We start from the raw sequence: 19,281 nt of genomic DNA, 5'->3' as shown, positions 1-19,281 counted from the left end.
ATCATAAAATATCCAGAAAAGGATAAAGATATTCACTCAATTTCTTCAGAGATTATAAAAATGGAATTTAAAAAATTTAAATCTATTTTATTTTTATTCACTTACAAAGCATCTCTTCCCTTCTAAGACAATATATTATCAATATAAAATACAACAATTTTAAAATATAGGAAATCATATGGAATACCGAGATGTTTTGTAGGACTATAAAACTGACTCCAAGATCATTTAAAATTCTTCGGAGGATTCACAGCATTGTTTGAGTAAGGGTATTGCTTTCTTTTCTTTTTAAGAGACAGAGAATGAGACAGAGAGAGAGAGAATGAGAGAGAGAGAGAGAGAGAGAGAGAGAGAGAGAGAGAGAAAAGGAGGAACAGACAGAAAGGGAGAGAGAGGAGAAGCATCAACTCATATTTGTAGCACTTTAGTTGCTCATTGATTGCTTTCCCAGATGTGCCTTGCCTGGAGGGTTCTAGCTGAGCCAGTGACCCTTTGCTCAAGCCAGCTACCTTGGGCTTCAAGCCAGTGACCCTTGGACTCAAGCCAGTGACCACAGGGTCATGTCTATGATTCCACGCTCAAGCCTGTGACCCCATGCTCAAGCAAGGGAGCCCGTGCTCAAGCTGGTGACCTCAGGGTTTCAAACCTGGGTGCTCAGCGTCCCAGGCTGACACACTCACTGTACCACCGCCTGATCAGGAGGGTATTGCTTCTTCAAGAGATTATTTTGAAGAAATGATAAAAAATAAAATGTTACATTATATTCTATATTTTGATATGAGTGTTCTTATGCTAGAACTATAAATGAAAGCTGGTATCCCAAATAACATCATCAAGAAACATTTACTGACATTCATGGTATGTAAGCTACTAGAATATATTATACAGCATTATTTACTGGAAGTGACATCAGAGTTTTATAGTTAAATTCTATACAATTATGCCATGGAGAAGAGTGCTAAAATAACCAGTTTTGTTTTGGCTCCGAGATATGCACTAGACATTTATAATTTTAAACCAGATCAGGAATTAGGTGGGTGTTCATATGCTTTTGACAGAGGGGACTGGCTTTTCTAGTTTTATCCCTAGTGCCTAGCATAGGGCTTTGCATAAAGTGGGTACCAAACAAATATCTGCACAAAGAAGGTACGAGATACATATTTAAGCAAATTCACTACCTGCCCAAGGCTCCCCCATATTTTTGCTTGAATAGATGGGTACATCTGTTTCTCATTGATGGTCATTGTTATCAACTTATCCAGAATAGCAGTAACTCTTTGCCGTTTGGCATCATCGTTGTGCTTACAAAAACGAACTAGATTTGACAGCCATGGAGTCATGTATTCCAAACAAAGGTGTTTCAATTCAATACCTGGGGGAAAAGATGCCATTAGCATAGACGATCAATGAAAAGTACATAAAAAATATTTTAAATAATATTAAATATTTAAAATTATTTTAAAAATAAAGGATTGGGACAGGGAGGTAAAAGGTAAAGTCCATTACCTAGAATCAGACCTGAAGTAGAGAGACTTGGCAAATACATTTTTGTAGATAGAAGGGAAGAAAAAAAAGGAGCCTTGAATAATTTTAAAAGCCAGTAAATCAATTTTGAAAAGTTTTGTCTCACTTTTTCTCTTTTAATCATTCTTATTCTAGTTTTAAAAACCTGAAGTTTTATTCTAATTGTAGAAGGAACAGGTAGTAATCACAGCAAGTTCAGTAAGCAGGAAGTATCACCGCAAAAATGAAATCAGCATTAACACACCTGGAGTATCCCTTCCACTTTCCTCAGGCTTTCAAACCTATGTAGAGACAATGTACATTTCCATGTGTGTATGAACACATATAACCCACCTCAACTCTTCCACAAAAATTAGCAGTATGCTATATATGCAGTATGTTCTGCATATTTTTTAATTTTTTTTTTTTTTTGAGAGAGGAAGAGGGATAGAGAGAGAGAGACAGGAACATCGATCTGTTCCTCCTGTGTGTGTCCTGATTAGGGATGGAACTGGCAACCTCTGCGCTTTGAGACGAGGCTCTAACCCTCTGAGCAACCTAGCCTGAGCTGGAATAATGATTATTGGAAAATAGTGTTACTTTTTCACTAAACATTATAATGAGATAAAAAATTCTCCAAAAACATTTTCAACATTTTATTTTAAAATAACTTTGGGCTTATGAAAAGATATAAAAATAGTACAAACATTCCTTTATATATTTCACCTAGAACCCCCCCCAGACATTTTTTATTGTGGTAAATATATACAACATAAAGTTTACCATTTTTAACTGCACACAGTTCAGTTGCATTAAGTACATTCACATTGTTGTACAACTGTCACACCATCCATCTCCAGAACTTTTCACCCTCCTAAACTGAAATTCTGTACTAAAAACATTTTTTATGGCTTCATATTATTCCATGACATGGAGATCTAACAATTTAGTAAGTTCTTTATTTTTTGACTTTAGAGTGTTCTAATTTTTTGCTATTATAAATAATGTTATGTGAATTTCAAAATAGGAAAATAAACCTATTAACAGTAGAGGTCATGTGCTCGCTTTGGCAGCACATATACTAAAATTGGAACAATACAGAGAAGATTAGCAAAAGAGGTCATACTACTGGTTACTCTCGGTGAGGGGATGGTAGGTACTGAGAAGAGCCCTCTGGATGCTGGAAATGTTTGGTAGCTTGATCTGGGAGATGGTTTTGTGATGTATTCACAAGTAAAAAGTCATCAAGCTGTTCACTTAAAATCTGGACACTTTTTTGATAAGATATACCTCATTTAAAAATATATATAAATAAAAATGTTATGATAAACATCTGAACATTGATATTTTAAGAAAAATTCTAAAAAGTAGAATTATGAAGCTAAAAAGATCTTAAGGATCTTGATACACATGTCCAAATGCTTTCTAGAAAAATTGCCCCTGTTCACAACTCCACAGAACATTTGCCAATTTGATAGCTGAAAGAAATCTTACTATTTTTTTGTTTACATTTCTTTGATTTTGCTATTGAACTTCTTAATACATAGTTTTTAGCATGACCTGCATGTTACTGCTGATCAATTTTTATTAATCTATAAGAACTCGTCATGATTAAAGATAATCTTTTCTCATATTTGCTGCAAGTGTATTTCCTAGTTTTTAAATTTATCTTCTACTTTTTATTTTTAAGATTTTATTTATTGATGTTAGAGAGAGGACAGAAAGAGGAAAAGTGGGGGAGGAGCAGGAAGCATCAACTCGTAGTAGTTGCTTCTTGTATGTGCCGTGACCAGGCAAGCCCACGGTTTCGAACCGGCAACTTCAGCATTCCAGGTCAACTCTTTATCCACTGCACTACCCCAGATCAGGTACTTTTGTTTATTTTTTGAAGTAGAGATGCTTTGAAGTTTTATGTAGTCAAATCTGTCACTTTTTTGCTTCATAAATCTTTACCCAGAAAGCAATTAAATATTAATCATCCTCCTCTTCTTTTAATGGTTCCAGATTTTGTATTCAATTCTTATATCTAGTTAGAACAAATTTTGTTATCTTTGGTTTGTGATGAATAATTTCCTAAAGTTCATCTTTCTTTCCCCATTACACTGTGATGCTTCTTTTATTAATCCGTTTCTCTTAAACTGTGATTCTTGAACACCCATTTTAATTATTGTACCCTTAGAATGTGTTCAGATATCTGTAATAACAAATCTCTGTTTTCTTTCCTTTCAATACTTCCTTAACTATTCGTACGTACTTTCAAGTGAAACTTATAATCATTTAAAATTCTACCAAATTCTCAATTCTCAGGCCTCATAGAATTTTGACTGGATTGCATTGAATTTGTAATAATCTGGAAAGAATTATTCATTTAGGAACACAATATTCCTGTTTACGCAAATCTCTTTTATACATTAATATTTCTCAATAAAGCTTTATACTTTACTTGTTTTGTCAATCTTACACATTTTCTTTTTAGGGTTATATTCCTACACTCATTATATAAAAAATACATAGTGACCTGATCTTGATGAATAGTCAAGGCTTTCAATTATCTAATATAGAAAAATAAGAAATGTGTTTGAATGCAGAAAGACAGGCTGTATGTATTATGGAGAGAAAAAGGGAAGAAAATGTCAGGAAATAAACTGAGAGAAGAGCAACATTTATACTACTATCGGGTATGAAGGTAGACAGATGTGAAGAGTAGATGTTAAATTAATGAGACTTCCAAGTCTGGAGTTGACTCGGCCCTATACTATGTGCCCCTGTGTTCTTCAGGAACTGCACATGAACAATCAAATCACAGTTCAAAGCCAATCTGAAGAAAAGAGAAAATATTTTCCTAAAGTCAAGGAGAAAATGTGGATACTTTACTCATTTGACTAATCTCAGAATAGAAATGCTGAAACTAATTAAACTGACACATGGTGAGAAATATACTTTGTGAGTGGTCCAAAGACATGTGAGGTATCAAAACCTTGCCATCTTGCTTTTATTGGGCAGAATTTTAGTGGATTTCTCAATGTGGTATGCCAGAAAGCTCCTTCAGTTACAGAGTACCACAGATGAAAAATTAAAAGAGGAAAAGAAGTAAAAATAGAATCAATTAAAGATTTCATTGGTAAATTCTGAAATGAAAGGGTTTTCTTTGAATCATTGTTAATATATTTAAGAAAATTATCATTACTTACTAGATTTGCTAAATCCAGAAATACACTCTTCCAAAAATTCTAAGGTGAGGTGAGGCTCATTGGCTGCCAGTGTCTTACTAATAGAGACAATAAAGAGGGTGTTGTTGGCAGGGATACATAAACCTGACGTCTCTAGTAACTGCCCCTCGATTTTTAAATTAAAGGTACAAGTTAAGGCACACAGAAGGTTATAAGCAGCTGACCTAGGAGAAAACACAAATAAAGTTGTTTTAAAACTTATTTTTTTTTATAATTTCAAACTTTTTTCATAACATATAACTTATGACTCTATTACAAAGCGTAATCAACTATTTTTAAATTTTATGATCAATTAGAGTTGTTGTGATTCCATGGTAAAACCAAAATACCCCTTGATCACTTAGCAATTTTAAAAGGGAGAGTCTAGACATAACCAGAAGAGCACTTTGAGACTCCTAAAACTAGCGAGTATAAGGCCTTCACTGGTGGTCAAAAAAAATTTAAACATAATTAATTCTCCCTTTAGTCTTCCTTCCATATAACCACAAAACACAAAAACCCCAATATACATATATCCATATTCCATTAGAACTAAAAATTCCTTTGTCAATATTTGAAAATATTTTTAAACAATTTAGAAGACAGCTTTAAAAACTTAGATTCCATTTAAAAATTTTAACTTCTCCCCTCATAAGCAAAAGAAATGGTTTGACTGCTCAGTAAATTTCAGGTTTTCCTGAAATGAAACTTTTTATCATGCTACTATATTTATGCAAGAGACACATAGGGAAGAAAAAGCCACTAATATCTAAGTCTGCCAAAAGGCTTTTTCTTGGCATGACATGCTTCAGCAAAAGTAGAAGCTGTAAGCTTCCTTTTTTTTCACAAGGGAAGAATACAGGTTTATTAAGCTAAAACTTTTAAAAGATTGTTAACATTGTTGATAAGGAACTTTGAATTAGAAATGAAAGGCATACATATAGCTCCACTGTCCTAAAATGAGAATATTGTTTCTAAGTTCATGTATCTCTTACAAATGCCTAGGAATTCTGAGTTATACTATTTTGTCATTAACTTTTACTCTGAGTATTTCAATAGCTATAAAGAACTGGGGTCGCGTCGGCCTAGCGTGCGGAGGACCCGGGTTCGATTCCCGGCTAGGGCACACAGGAGAAGCGCCCATTTGCTTCTCCACCCCTCCGCCGCGCTTTCCTCTCTGTCTCTCTCGTCCCCTCCCGCAGCCAAGGCTCCATTGGAGCAAAGATGGCCCGGGCGCTGGGGATGGCTCTGTGGCCTCTGCCCCAGGCGCTGGAGTGGCTCTGGTCGCAACATGGCGACGCCCAGGATGGGCAGAGCATCGCCCCCTGGTGGGCAGAGCTTCGCCCCTGGTGGGCAGAGCGTTGCCCCTGGTGGGCGTGCCGGGTGGATCCCGGTCGGGCGCATGCGGGAGTCTGTCTGACTGTCTCTCCCTGTTTCCAGCTTCAGAAAAATGAAAAGAAAAAAAAAAAAATTAAAAAAAAAAAAAGAAAAAAAAAAAAAAGAACTGGGGTCCCTCAACTTAATGATAGGTGTCAGACTCCTCTGAGGTAACAAAAGCTAAGAATATACAAAATTTTGTGTGTAATTTCTAAGAGTTCATAGATAACATGAGACCCATCCAGGTAATAAAATCTTGATTATTTTTTCCCCTTTAAATAAGGGAGATCTGAAATCCTAAAAGGCCCACTTATAAAACCTGGGCTATATTATATCCTAGGGAAGAATTTTTGGAAGCTAAGAATTTATATCTGTAAAACTCTTGACAGTCTCAAGGTACCTGAGAGAAAAAATTATCCCAACATGAAATGGAGAGGTGGAAAAGAGGGAAGGAGCACAAAGAGGTACCAGGGGTGGGGGTGGGGGGGAGAGTGGGGAAGTTGGGAGGAAGTAATATTTACTAAGAATAAACGATTTCTAGGTGCTATACTAGACTAAAACACATACTATTTATTAAGCATTTATACATATATAAAAATGGCATTGTTACCTTTCTTTTAAAAATAAGGAAACTTGAGCTCAGAGAACTTCAGTACTTTGCCTAAAGTCCTACATACAAGATCTAGCTTTAACCAAATCCACTAACTCCACAGACCACACCCTTTCCCGCTTTGTGTTCGGATTATTAAGGCCAAACAGAGCCACTGTCTCTGCTCAGATGACAGCTATATTTATGTTAAGATTTCTTTCAAGAATTTTGTTAAAGTCACATGGCTGGAAAGTATGCAATAGTGATATTGTCTGAGTTATTGAACATTAAGCCTTCATTTGTAAAACAATGATAATCTACTTTAACTGTGAGGAAGCTTAAAAGCAATGTAGTTTTGAACATTAATGAGAAGATGCAGAGGAGGAGAAATTTAATTTAGGAGTAGACTTAAAAAACACACAACATATTTCAGAAGAAAACCCTCAAATCTGCAATGTTGTTTGTTTCAGATGAAAGTTTCCTGGACAAAGAACATAGATTGGTTTAGTGTGAATCACCCCATTCTGAATTCCAGTGTTCATGTGAATACCCCAGCACTCAATGAGGTCATGCTGGTTAACCAACATAGCATACCTTCCAATTTACAGTATTAGGGTAGAGGCTGCTTTAAAAGCTTATTAAATGGTCTCATTTTAAAAGCAACAAACCCTGCATAAAGTTGAAGTGAATTTTTAACAAACTTACCGTAAACTAGGGTCTGAACTGCCTAAATTAAGCAGTGCGATATTGAGCAGTGTCCCAGGGACATCTTTTGGCCGGATCTTGGTGTGCTGGGGGATGGAGTCGGGCTGTGACAGCTCCCAGCGCGTCCGGATGTGAATGATAGACTGGACAATGGCATCACACTCCTGGTGCATGAAGGTCAGTGGTGTGCCCTGGTTTGCAATGGTTAAGGTGAACTGGTTCTCATCCACTAGGCAGATTTCTTCAATTTCCGAAGCATAATAGATATCATTTAGAAAGACTGACTGTCCCAGGACTTTTGTCCGCTCTGCTGAGGTTACTTGAACAGCAGTAGAACCAACCTGGAAAATGGTGGTAAGAGGGTCAAGTGAAGAAAAATTAAGTTTCATTATGCTGAGTTGTAAGAAACCCCTAAAACCAACCAACCAACCAAAATACTATGTTTGCCATTTAAGGAAGAATTACTACCATTATATATTCAAATGGGTTCAATAATTATTGTGATAAATGCTCTCAAAAGAGCTGAAAATATCAGAAAAAAGTACTTTGTTTTTAAAAAAGGTCCACAAGCCTATAGACCAGGGGTCCCCAAACTTTTTACACAGGGGGCCAGTTCACTGTCCCTCAGACCATTGGAGGGCCGGACTATAAAAAAAACCATGAACAAATTCCTATGCACACTGCACATATCTTATTTTAAAGTAAAAAAAAAAAAAAAAGGGAACAAATACAATATTTAAAATAAAGAACAAGTAAATTTAAATCAACAAACTGACCAATATTTCAATGGGAACTATGCTCCTCTCACTGACCACCAATGAAAGAGGTACCCTTCCAGAAGTGTGGCGGGGGCCGGATAAATGGCCTAAGGGGGCCGCATGTGGCCCGCGGGCTGTAGTTTGGGGACCCCTGCTATAGACAATTATCGATTCTATTCTGAAGGTTCATGTTCCTTACTCTGCAAAAAGCATGTGATAATCAGAATTCTCACGAGATAATTTCCACTTTCCACACATTCTGCCATTTGACTGATATACAGCAAACTGCCTTCTCGACAATGCTCTCCTGCCTCCAATCCAACCCAGAACATAATTAATTTTAACAACTCATATCATCCACGGGACCTCCATGAAGACAGAAGGCTTAATTTTTCTCCCTAAGTACTCACTTTACATTTGATCCACTACCACTGGGGCACTCAGGAAGGCCAGCACACAATCTGGTTAGTCAGGAAAGGCAATGACCTACCACTGAGTGAAACGTACTTTAATGGAAACCTTGGTGTCTTTGTGAGCTAGCTTGAGAGCGTTGTGGAACACCTTCAGGTCCTCTTCCAAAGCCAAGGTGGCTGCGGGCAGCTTCTGCTGCTCGTGCTCTATGTGCTCAGCCAGCTTCCCAGGACAGTCTATGAAAATGAGCCTTTTGCTGCCTTTGAGGCCAGTCAGCAGCCGCTCGTGGTACTTGGTGTACTCCCTGACCCAGGAGTTACAGTTGTAGATATAAACTGCAGAGACATTGTCATAAGCAAAGCCAGGAAAAACAACAAACCACTTAGAGAGAAAGTCCGTTTTAAAGCGATTGCTAGGGCCGGTGTGGGTGAGGTCCACTACAATTTCATATGGCTTTGCATAATATGGCTTTAAAGTCAGCAAGACGTGGTATATTAGCAAATCGCCGTTGATTTGACCAGTTTTGAACCTAAGAAAGATGACAAAAATACGGAGACAGATTGTAAACAGAGTTCTGAACAGATATATAGATGTTACTAATATATTTTATTAATTTCCTGATTAGCTTTCTAAAGAAAACTAACAATAATACAAAACAATGATACAAAGTCTGGATCCTTTTTTTAAATCAGTAGTTCTTTAGACATTGAGAAGTAAGGCTGAAGTAAAAGAAACAAATCTCCAATTCAGAAACTTTGAGGCCCTCACCAGGTGGCTCCATGGATAGGACACCACCCCGATGCACCCAGGTCATAGGTTTGATTCCTGGTCAGGTCACATGAGAGGCAATCAATGAGTGCACAACTAAAATGAAACAACTAAGTGGAAAAATTAAACAAAAAACAAAAAACTTGGAGCAACAAACTTGTCTGGCACAGTCAACTGAGGAAGAAGGCAATGGACGTTGGTCAGCTGCCTCCAGGCCCATCAAACTGCCCAGGTGAACTTATGGGTGGGAATGGCCCACTTGGAGCCCTGGAAAGAACTAAATGGCTTTAGTTAATTCATTTATCCTACCTTGACCAGAAAGAATGGTACGGTACTGATCATATGACACAAATTTGGACAACCAGAGGCAAAGAGGCCCAGTTCAAAAACTGTAGTTTAAACTGTTAGGAATTGAGATACTTTCTTTCCTAATGTTTCTAAACAAGGGAACACAGAGCCCTGGGAGTTGTTAGCTCCTATCTTGAGATATCAAGGAAAATGTGTCTAAAAACTGAAGACATGAGCACAGAGAAATAAAGAAACTGGGGTCCTGGCCATTTTGTTTGAGTCATAGATAACACCTCTCTTGGGATCAAATTTATCCCTAAACTATTCAGCTGTATGAGCCAATAAGTTCCATTTTTTGATTAAGCTAGCCCTATTAGGTCATATGTTGCTTATACTAAAAATAATGCTGAACAATGTGAGTAGCCAAGATAAGGACCATCAGAAAGCCCTGAAGAACACAATCCTAGAACTGCAGTCAAAACAACCTGTATAAACTGTGGCCTAAGGTCCCACACTCGATGACTCTGGTAGTACTAATCCAACCTAGGCTAAGATAATATCGTCCCCTCAGAGTTTTCATCTTGTTGGTAGGAAGTAAGATAAAATATGACAAGTTAAATGATTTTTAAATAAAAATATTTCAAGATAGGAGGTAGAATATAATCAACTTATCAAAGGAAGTGCAGAGAAAAGTACCGCTATTACGCTCAGAAGAAGGAGGGATTAACACAGTCTGGGCCGGCAGTGAGAGCGGAGAGGACACTGGCTGAAGTGGGTAGGAGGAATTCAACAAACAGATGGGGTTGGCAGGCCTCACGGAGAGAGGTAAACAGGAAAAGGAATAGGTAACTAGGTGTGCTGAGGCAACAGTCAGCTACTTCAGCTAGAATGGAAGATTCACATAAAGTTTTAAGAGATAAAGCTAGAAAAATACATAACAACTGTTCAACTTAAGGGGCTCAGGTTTTCTCCTAGGAGCTACTAGTCCTCAGAGTATGTTCTGTATAGCACCGAATGAGAATCAGCTGTGGTGCTTGATAAAATGCAGTTTCCTGGCCCCGGCCCAGACCCATCAGGACATATAAATCCATGCAGTGGGGCCTGGCACATTTCACTGTTGTTAAACAACCTCTCATCTGATATTTATGTTCATGAACATTTCTGAATGATTGCTGTAGGTGTTAAGGAGCTATCTTTTTTTTTCTTGAAAGAAAGGGATAATATAACCAAAGGAAGTAACATATACAAGATATATAAAAAGTCAGGGCTAATAAAAAGAGTATTATAGTAGTCTAGGTATGTTTTAATAAGGATCTAAAATATAGTCATGCCCCACTTAAAGACATAGAACATGGTTTTTTTGCTTTTGTTTTTTAATTTTTATTGATTTTAGTGAGAGAAGAAGGGAGAGAGAGAGAAAGAGAAAGAGAGAGAGAGACAGGACCATTGATCTGTTTCTGTATGTGCCCTGACCTGGTATCGAACCAGCAACCTTAGCACTTTGGGACGATGCTTTAACCAACTGAGCTATTCAGCCAGGGCAGGAATATGTTTAGACATATGCTCTGTTAGGTGATTTTGTCATTGTGCAAACATCAGAGTGCACTTACACAAACCTAGACGGTAGAAACTAACTAATACTGTAATTGTATGAGCTATACTTTTATATGACTGGCAGTGCTGTTTGTTTACACCAGCATCAGCACCAACACATGAGTTATATGTTTACTGTGACATTACCATAGTTACGAGGTGATTGAAATTTATCAGCTCCATTATCGTAAGTATGGTCTGTCACTGTGTGGTGCAATACTGAAATATGGTGAGAGTAAAAAAACTGACCCAAGAATATAAAGAAAGAATCAACATTATCTTAGGTCTGATTAGGGCTGTAAGAAAAGACATGAATTAAAAGGACTTGCTGTATACCAAGCCTCTGAGATTACAAAGATTGTTGCTATCATGAGCAAAACAAAGAGGTTATGAGAGGCAGTGGCTTTTAGGTGAAAAATTAGGTCCATTTTAGATATGCTGAATATGAGGTGATAAAAGGACATTTGGGGAGAGAGAGATAAAGGGAGGAAAAAGAAGGGTAAAGGAGAGAGAAAGGGAACAAGAGGGAGAGAGAGGGAAAGAGAGGGGGAGAGAGAAACAAAAGCATTTTGTCCTATATAATCTATATTTACTATGTATTTTCTCAAATTGTTGCAGTCCACATGTTGAGATGTGGGTTATGTGTATCACTGTTTCTATTATCTGACCAAGACCCCAGGTCTCCAAACTCATGCTATCAAGTCAGTCTGTGGCATACAAATAAAATTTTTAGGGATGATTTTAATGCTGCAGAGAAGATACCATTTCATTTTTTAAATGATACTAATATATCATTCAAAAGCATATAGCAGGCATATGCAATAAGCACTAGGTCAAAAGATATTAAGCAGAAAATTCTCCCTGCCCTGGAGGCGGGGATTTGTTGTACAAAGCTGCCTGTCATGCCAGTGGCCAACTAGACAAATTGGAGATCTTTTTTTTTTTTCCCCTGTGACATGTGCTTTAGTTGCAGTGAAAAGGAAATGTGTCATCTGTGGTTTGGTTTGAAAAGTGGAAAGCTCGCTGTTCATGTCTTTTTTTTTTTTTTTTTTACTGCAGATTTACTTTAACGTTCATATTTCTCCAAGTGTGTTCTGCTTTAAATTACTTGGAAGCTGAGCTTCAAGACAAGAAGTGACTTATTAAAATAAGGTTAAAATCAGATTCTGACCAACCATTTTGTAAGGTAGGTAATATATATGACTTTTCTTATGCTGTTTCACTTATAACTTTGTACAGATTAGTGTTTGAGGAAGTGCTTTAAATAGTACCTAAGAATCTTACTAACAAAGTTGAATTGTAAGTGATAGAAAATGTATGCTGTTTTTTTTCTCTCCTATTAGGTAAAGTTTAAGCTAGAGATGGTAAAGATTTACCATCAACACAGAGTTTTAAATTAGGATTAGAAAAGATCTGAATTTAAACTCCACAGAGAATTAAAAAGTTTGGTTAGAGAAAAAAGTTAAAAAAAATAAATCCCTTATTACTAACGCTTAGGCATTATAAATTTTATTAAAAATGACCAGAGATTAAAAAAAAAACTTTTGATAACATAACCTGGCTTCCATGGCATAAATTAGGGATGTAGAGACAGCTCTCTATTCTCAGGAATTTATAAGGGTGAGAGAAAGCCTCATTTTGTTAACGGCTTGTTTGTTTGGGGATGACAGTACATCTGGCTGAAGACAATCAACAGCAGGCCTATTATCTAACCCATAGTGAGCACTGTTAAATGAGTACGAATACTGTGGTGTGTACTACATTGTTAATGAACCAATGTGACAAGAATTGCCCACTTAAATTATTTTAGCATCTGCAGAAGGCCAGTCCAGTATTAAAAGGATGGAAATTACCTGCTAAGCCAATTTAAAGTATTTCCATTTGTGGAAGAATCATGAAGTAACCAGCAATTTATGTCATTCAACTTAAAATTTAAAGTTGAACGCTATTACACAGAAGTTGGTGAACCATATCTTTCACTGTCTATTAAAGGTCATAATCCAAAAAGTAATCTTAATTCCAGAACACATAATAAAGGCTTTTTTCCTCCCTAATAATAATAAGATACATTATTTCAGAGGTTCATTTCAAATTAGCATCATTTATTATATGGTACTTCTCATAAACTATTTCTTACAAAACTTTGAAACTCATAAGAACACGACTAGCAGTGGCATCTGTGTTGCTTGGGAGTGGGTCAGAAATGAAGACTCTCAGGCCCTTTCTGGACCTATGGAATCAAAATCTGCATTAACAAAAAGAGAATGATCTAGTTTTTTCTTCTAGTTCCCTCAAATAAATGCTAACAATAAAAGGTCTTATAAAAGTAGTTCCAACAAACGGGAATACGATAATAAAAGAGAGAGCTCAATAACGCCGATAAACTTCCTGGTTTACCTGAACAGATATGTCGGTTCTATTTAAATCTCCAATCCTATGGTAGATAATGAGAATTAAGAACAGACTTGTCCCCGTTTTGTACTGGCTTCCAGGGAGCTCAGAGCCAAAAGTGAAATTTAACTTTTTCATTTTTATGTTGAGATGCTTACCAACTGCCTTGATTTCCTATTTCAGTCTAAAACCCCATGATCCTGATGCTCTATATCTTTCAATTTACTGTATAATTTATTTAAACAAAGAAGAAAAAAGTATAAACACAGACAACAGTGTGGTGATTATGGGAGGGAAAGGAGGGTAAAGGGGATAAATGGTGATGGGAGGAGACCTGACTTGGGGTGGTGAACGTGTGGAGCAGTCTACAATGATGTATTATGGAATGGTACACCCGAAACTTATTTAATCTTATTAACCAATGTCAACCCAATAAATCCAATTAAAAAAGAAAAGAAAACAGCCAACCAATAAAAATATTAAATAATTATGTCAAAATATTCAGAGAAAAAAAATGCTAGACATAAATATGAAAAGTTAATAACTTTGTTGAACTTTTGAAGTTCAGAAGAATTCTGTCTTTTTTTTGTAATGCCAGATATTTAGGTTGAGAAACCTGGCATGCCTTTGGCCTCTGCTTTCACAGAGCCACAGTTTGTCAGGGGACAGAAAGGTGAAAAGAGAGAACATCCACTATAAAATTGTTTTCACAAATACTGGGGGTCTGCTTCTAAGTACCAGCTTTATTCTAAGCCTCAGGATAAATACTCAAGAAGAAGAAAAAAACAACAACTTGAATTCCTACTTGAAGTGCATTTTCTTTTGGTTGCTATCACACTTCCCCTTTCCTGACCGAAAGGGAATAAAACAAGCTATTTGCTTTTTATTTTCATACATGAAGCAGTGTTCAAGGCCACATTTCTCCTTTACTATAAAGACTGATGACACATTTGTTAGAAGGTGGGGAGTTTCTGCAAAAACATATCCTTAAGTGGAGGGTTGGAGGAGGAATAAAAAAACAAAAGCAGAAGTATCTGACTCAAAGCCTACATCTAACATGCATGAGAGAAAACTATGTAAAACCATGGTATTCCGTTTCCAATAATTAATAGTTATTTGTAATGCTAACTTCTAGCACTTAAAAGAATAACAGAAATTGTTTCTTTATATGTAGCCTAATAGAAAAAAATTGGTTGAGAAGGAATTTAAACAGGATTACAGATGTCAGGCCTGAGTTGGCAGCCTGCTTGCAACATATCAGCTGTCTTTTAACTACAATTACTAAACCATTGTAGTAATTTGAACCATTACTTTTTCACAAATTAACAAATTATATTTCTATCCCAATAGATCACCAGCATACTCATGGACATGAAACACACAGGACAGTACCTGCACCTTGCCTTTCTGATGACGACTGTTTTTTCTTTGTCTCCTGGAACAAAAGCAAACTATACCCAACTGCGGGGTGACGATACTACTGTCTGGGATCCAGATGTTCAAAATCAGACAGGCAGAACCCACAATGAAAACATTAACACAAACTCTACAACCCTTAAAGTAGACAAAAAAAGTAATTCTACAAACATGCCTGAAATGGGAACACCACCTCCCTTCGTATCTTTAACTCCTACATCTTTAACACCTTCTGTTGCTAGGAACAAATCTCCAACATTACAGAGCATCGAAAACACAAGCAAAAGTCACAGTGAAATTTTCAAAAAAGATGTCTGTGAGGAAAACAACAACAAAATGGCTATGCTTGTTTGCTTAATTATCATTGCAGTGCTTTTTCTTATCTGCACCCTTCTATTTCTATCAACGGTGGTTCTGGCAAACAAAGTCTCATTTCTCAGACGGTCAAAACAAGCAGGCAAGCGTCAGCCTAGAAGCAATGGCGATTTTCTGGCAAGCAGTGGTCTATGGCCTGCTGAATCAGACACTTGGAAAAGAGCACAACAGTTCACAGGGCCCAACCTAATGATGCAATCTACTGGAGTGCTCACAGCTACAAGGGGGAAAAAAGATGAAGAAGGAACTGAAAAACTCACCAACTAACAGATGCTTTAGTCAAGAAAAATGTGAAGTAGCAATAAGAAATTTTACAGAGTAAAAACGAAGTCAGTTTGATATTTAATGCCAACATGTTGGTCTGATGGTCTGAAATTTGACATCGTAGGCCCTTGCAATTTAGAATGAAGAAGGTGAGAAGGGGAGAAGTATTCCTGCTTACTGAATTACATAAACTGTGCACTTTTATTCTGACACTGAATATTTTAAAAAGCAAATAATAACCCAACCGAAAATGTAGGGGCCTTTTTAAAGACAAGTTGAAGGAACTAACAGAGGTAGAAAGGAACAATTAAATATTTCTTGTTTGGCAACAGTAGTTAGATGATCTTTGTCTGAATATAAGTAAACTTTGAAGAGTTTTACTGTGTCCTTAGAGGCAAGTATATGCTTCCACACCTAACAGAAGTCAAATTCTTAATGCATAGAGTTGAACTGTTTAGTTTAATGGTACCTTCTTTGCTGAGCATGACAAAATCCATACCAGCTCTGTATCAACACAGCTAACTTTATGTTCGATGTTTCCATCTTTACATATGATACATATGAGAAAGTGTTTTTCTACTATAAATATTTAATTAAAACTTTTAATTTTGTATAATAAATTAAGACTTGTTAGAATAAAATCGGCTACCTATATTTGCATTGACTTCATTATCTGAGAGAATACATTTAAAGATCAAAGAGAAATAGAGCACAAGTTATAGGTAGAACAGAAGACTCAGTGTGAATGTAAAGCATATCTTACTGCTTGAGTATAACATACCTTCATTCCATAAATATTGCTCTTTGGATTATTTGTAGCAAATATGCAAAAGCTGATTAAATTTTTTTTAAATTTTATTTATTTATTTATTTTTTTTACAGAGACAGTGAGTCAGAGAAGGATAGATAGGGACAGACAGACAGGAACGGAGACAGAAGAGAAGCATCAATCATTAGTTTTTCGTTGCGCATTGCAACACCTTAGTTGTTCAATGATTGCTTTCTCATATGTGCCTTGACCATGGGGCTACAGCAGAACGAGTGACCCCTTGCTGGAGCCAGTGACCTTGGGTTCAAGTTGGTGGGCTTTTTGCTCAAACCAGATGAGCCCACGCTCAAGCTGGCGACCTCGGGGTCTCGAACCTGGGTCCTCTGCATCCCAGTCCGACGCTCTATCCACTGCGCCACTGCCTGGTCAGGCGAGCTGATTAATTTTTAAACTTCAGGGATGCCAAGTGGCTGAATGAATGGCCATTTTCATTTTTTTACTATCAACAGGTTATGAGCAAAGGACAGGTGGGTATGTGAGGGTTCTAATTTGGAAAACAAGATACTTCAAGTAAATGTTTAACCCTTTAAGAAAGTGGGTTCAAGTAAAATAATGACTTACATTTAAGTCAAGGCTTTCATCTTCAATTAAAGATATTACAAAAGTTGGTTTGAGAGATTTTCTAACTAGTTACTGAAATGGACACATGGCATCCTAATTAAATGCAAAGTAACATTTTTTAAAAGTCACGTTCCTTATTAAGCTTTTATTTCAGGCAATATGCTAGCCATTTAAGAAAATATTTTATATATTTTTTCCAAGAATGATCACAATCTTACTCTTCCTTCTAGGTTAGCAATTCTCATCCTGGTTGTATATCAGAATCACCTTAAGAGTTTTTACAACTCACCAGTGCCTAATTCCCACCCTCTCCTGATTCAACTGGAATGGGGTGAGCACCAGGCATGGGCAATTTTTGCATAACTCCTTAGGTGACACTGCTCTTGAATATCAAATTCCTTTCTTAGAAGGTCCATGGCTCCAAAGATCTAGGGTACATCTTAAAATGCGAGGGGAAATAATAGAGCATCACTTTTATTACCAATTTATTACCATTTGCCAAAAAAATTCATTCCCTAAACAATAAATCATAACAACATTATTTCAGATAAATCTAAATGCCAACAAAGTACAAAGGAAAGCAAGAGAGTACTCATGCCAAGCATGGTGACAGGAAGGAGGCTAGTTTTTGAGAGTTAAGAGGGGCCAGACTGGAAATAAAACTGGGCAGAGCTCCCATTTTATATAAATTAAAAATTTGAGATTGTGTACTGAGCAGTGATAACACAAAGCACTCCTTGGATCAAGTATCATATATAAATAATGAAGAAAATTAAAATAATTTAGTGTCTTTTTAAAAATAAGAAATCAACTAGGCAACAACTTCCATATTCAACATACAGGTCAAATATTTTCTCTCAACACAAGAAAGCTTCTACTGCAGGATTACTTCAAGTTGATCACTGACTACCTTGGCTATTCAACTTGTACCCTCAGAATGATACCATCCAATGATAGCTCATGAGCAAACAGAAGTAGTTCCTTTCCAAACATGACAATGTTTAAAACCAATAGGTTAAGATAGGCTTTGAATTCAAAATTTTAAAGTTATTTTTGAACAATGACACTTTTGTTTTCTACTCATAGGTATTATAATCCATATGCTTAATTTGGGGATTTTAAAATGTATCAAAAGTTTATATAGCATTTGGGTTATATTCTGCTCTACAGTATGACCCCTTTAAAAAAAAACTATTTTGGGGGGGGGTACAAACTTTTAAGTCCCTTGCAGTTAATAACTGGGTCTTAATAATCTGTGTTCCTCTGCAGCACAGGGGAACAGACCAGGGGAAAGCAGGGCATGGTTTAATACTCACTGTTTTTTTCTACTGTAACATGTGCTATGCTAGGCACTCTACATTTATTTAATCCTATAATAAGTTTATAAATTAGAAATTACGATCTCCATTTTTCAGATGAGGGAAGAGGGTACAAGGTGACTTGGCCAAAGAAGTTTTTATTCAGACAGACTGATAACTTTCAATAAACCTTGCTCAGTTAACTTATTTAAAAAATGATTCCGAATTGATTTTTCCACTGAGATGTACCCACTTGGCGGATAATCAAAGAGTTGTGGACCTGAACTCAAAAAAGTAAAGTAGTTGGTCAAAAATTTTTAATTGTACTTTTACTTGGTCTCTGCCTTAATTATGTTTGAGGAAATAACATTAATATTTGCGCTACCTACTCTGTATGAGACATTTGTACATACTTTGTTATCTTACTTAATCCTCACCACAACTCAGCAAGAGAAATATTCTTCCAGAGGAGGAGATGGTGATTCAGGAGTGTGGCAACTTGCCTAAGGTCATAGAAGTAAACAGAGCACATCACTCACTTCCTCTTTAAAAATATTTTTGATTTATTAAGTTTATTGGGGTGACATTGGTTAATCAAATGATATAGGTTTTAGGTGTACAATTATGTATCAATATAACATCATCTATAAATGGTAGTGTGCGTTCACCACCCCAAGTCAAGTCTCCCTCCATCACCATCTGTCCCCGTCTACTCTCTTCTACTTACTTCCCCCACCCACATTCACCACCATTCACTTCTTACGAAAGGAATCTCACTATGAGCAATAACCCAACTAGCAGTTTCTCCTTAGAACATACAATTTGTTTTCTAAGGCCCTATTCTAAATATTGTAATCACACAATCACATTACCAGAGAGACTCAAGTGTTTACTTACAAACATTAATTAAAAGCACTCACATCAAATAGCTCCAAATTGTGTTTTA

General features: G+C 36.6%; 2 protein-coding genes and 1 pseudogene across 6 annotated transcripts in view; 2 read left to right on the top strand and 1 right to left on the bottom strand.

Annotated features, from left to right (window-relative positions):
- Nucleotides 1-19,281, bottom strand: part of NF1 (neurofibromin 1) — a 246,036-nt gene that overhangs the window by 36,408 nt on the left and 190,347 nt on the right. For all 5 annotated transcript variants that reach the window (XM_066263280.1, XM_066263276.1, XM_066263279.1 and 2 more), the window contains 4 exons: nt 8,649-9,081; nt 7,384-7,724; nt 4,695-4,897; nt 1,179-1,372 (listed from right to left, as the gene is read on the bottom strand). In XM_066263280.1, the coding sequence (XP_066119377.1) occupies nt 1,179-1,372; nt 4,695-4,897; nt 7,384-7,724; nt 8,649-9,081 (1,171 nt within the window). The remainder of the gene's footprint in view (nt 1-1,178; nt 1,373-4,694; nt 4,898-7,383; nt 7,725-8,648; nt 9,082-19,281) is intronic.
- On the top strand, nt 2,561-2,616 carry LOC136327391 (U6 spliceosomal RNA; annotated as a pseudogene).
- On the top strand, nt 12,154-16,288 carry EVI2A (ecotropic viral integration site 2A). The gene is made up of 2 exons (XM_066255368.1): nt 12,154-12,387; nt 14,943-16,288. The coding sequence occupies exon 2, from the start codon at nt 14,958-14,960 to the stop codon at nt 15,648-15,650; it is 693 nt and encodes a 230-aa protein (XP_066111465.1). The 5' UTR covers nt 12,154-12,387; nt 14,943-14,957; the 3' UTR covers nt 15,651-16,288.

The sequence above is a fragment of the Saccopteryx bilineata genome, chromosome 2 (assembly GCF_036850765.1).
Source record: "Saccopteryx bilineata isolate mSacBil1 chromosome 2, mSacBil1_pri_phased_curated, whole genome shotgun sequence".
Taxonomy (NCBI): domain Eukaryota; kingdom Metazoa; phylum Chordata; class Mammalia; order Chiroptera; family Emballonuridae; genus Saccopteryx; species Saccopteryx bilineata.
The sequence above is the reverse complement of the archived record's forward strand: the minus strand, read 5'-3'. Positions and strand labels throughout refer to the sequence as shown.

Bases quoted from the DNA above. Each gene is read 5' to 3' on its own strand.
- EVI2A (XM_066255368.1), top strand. From the start codon at position 14,958: ATGGACATGAAACACACAGGACAGTACCTGCACCTTGCCTTTCTGATG.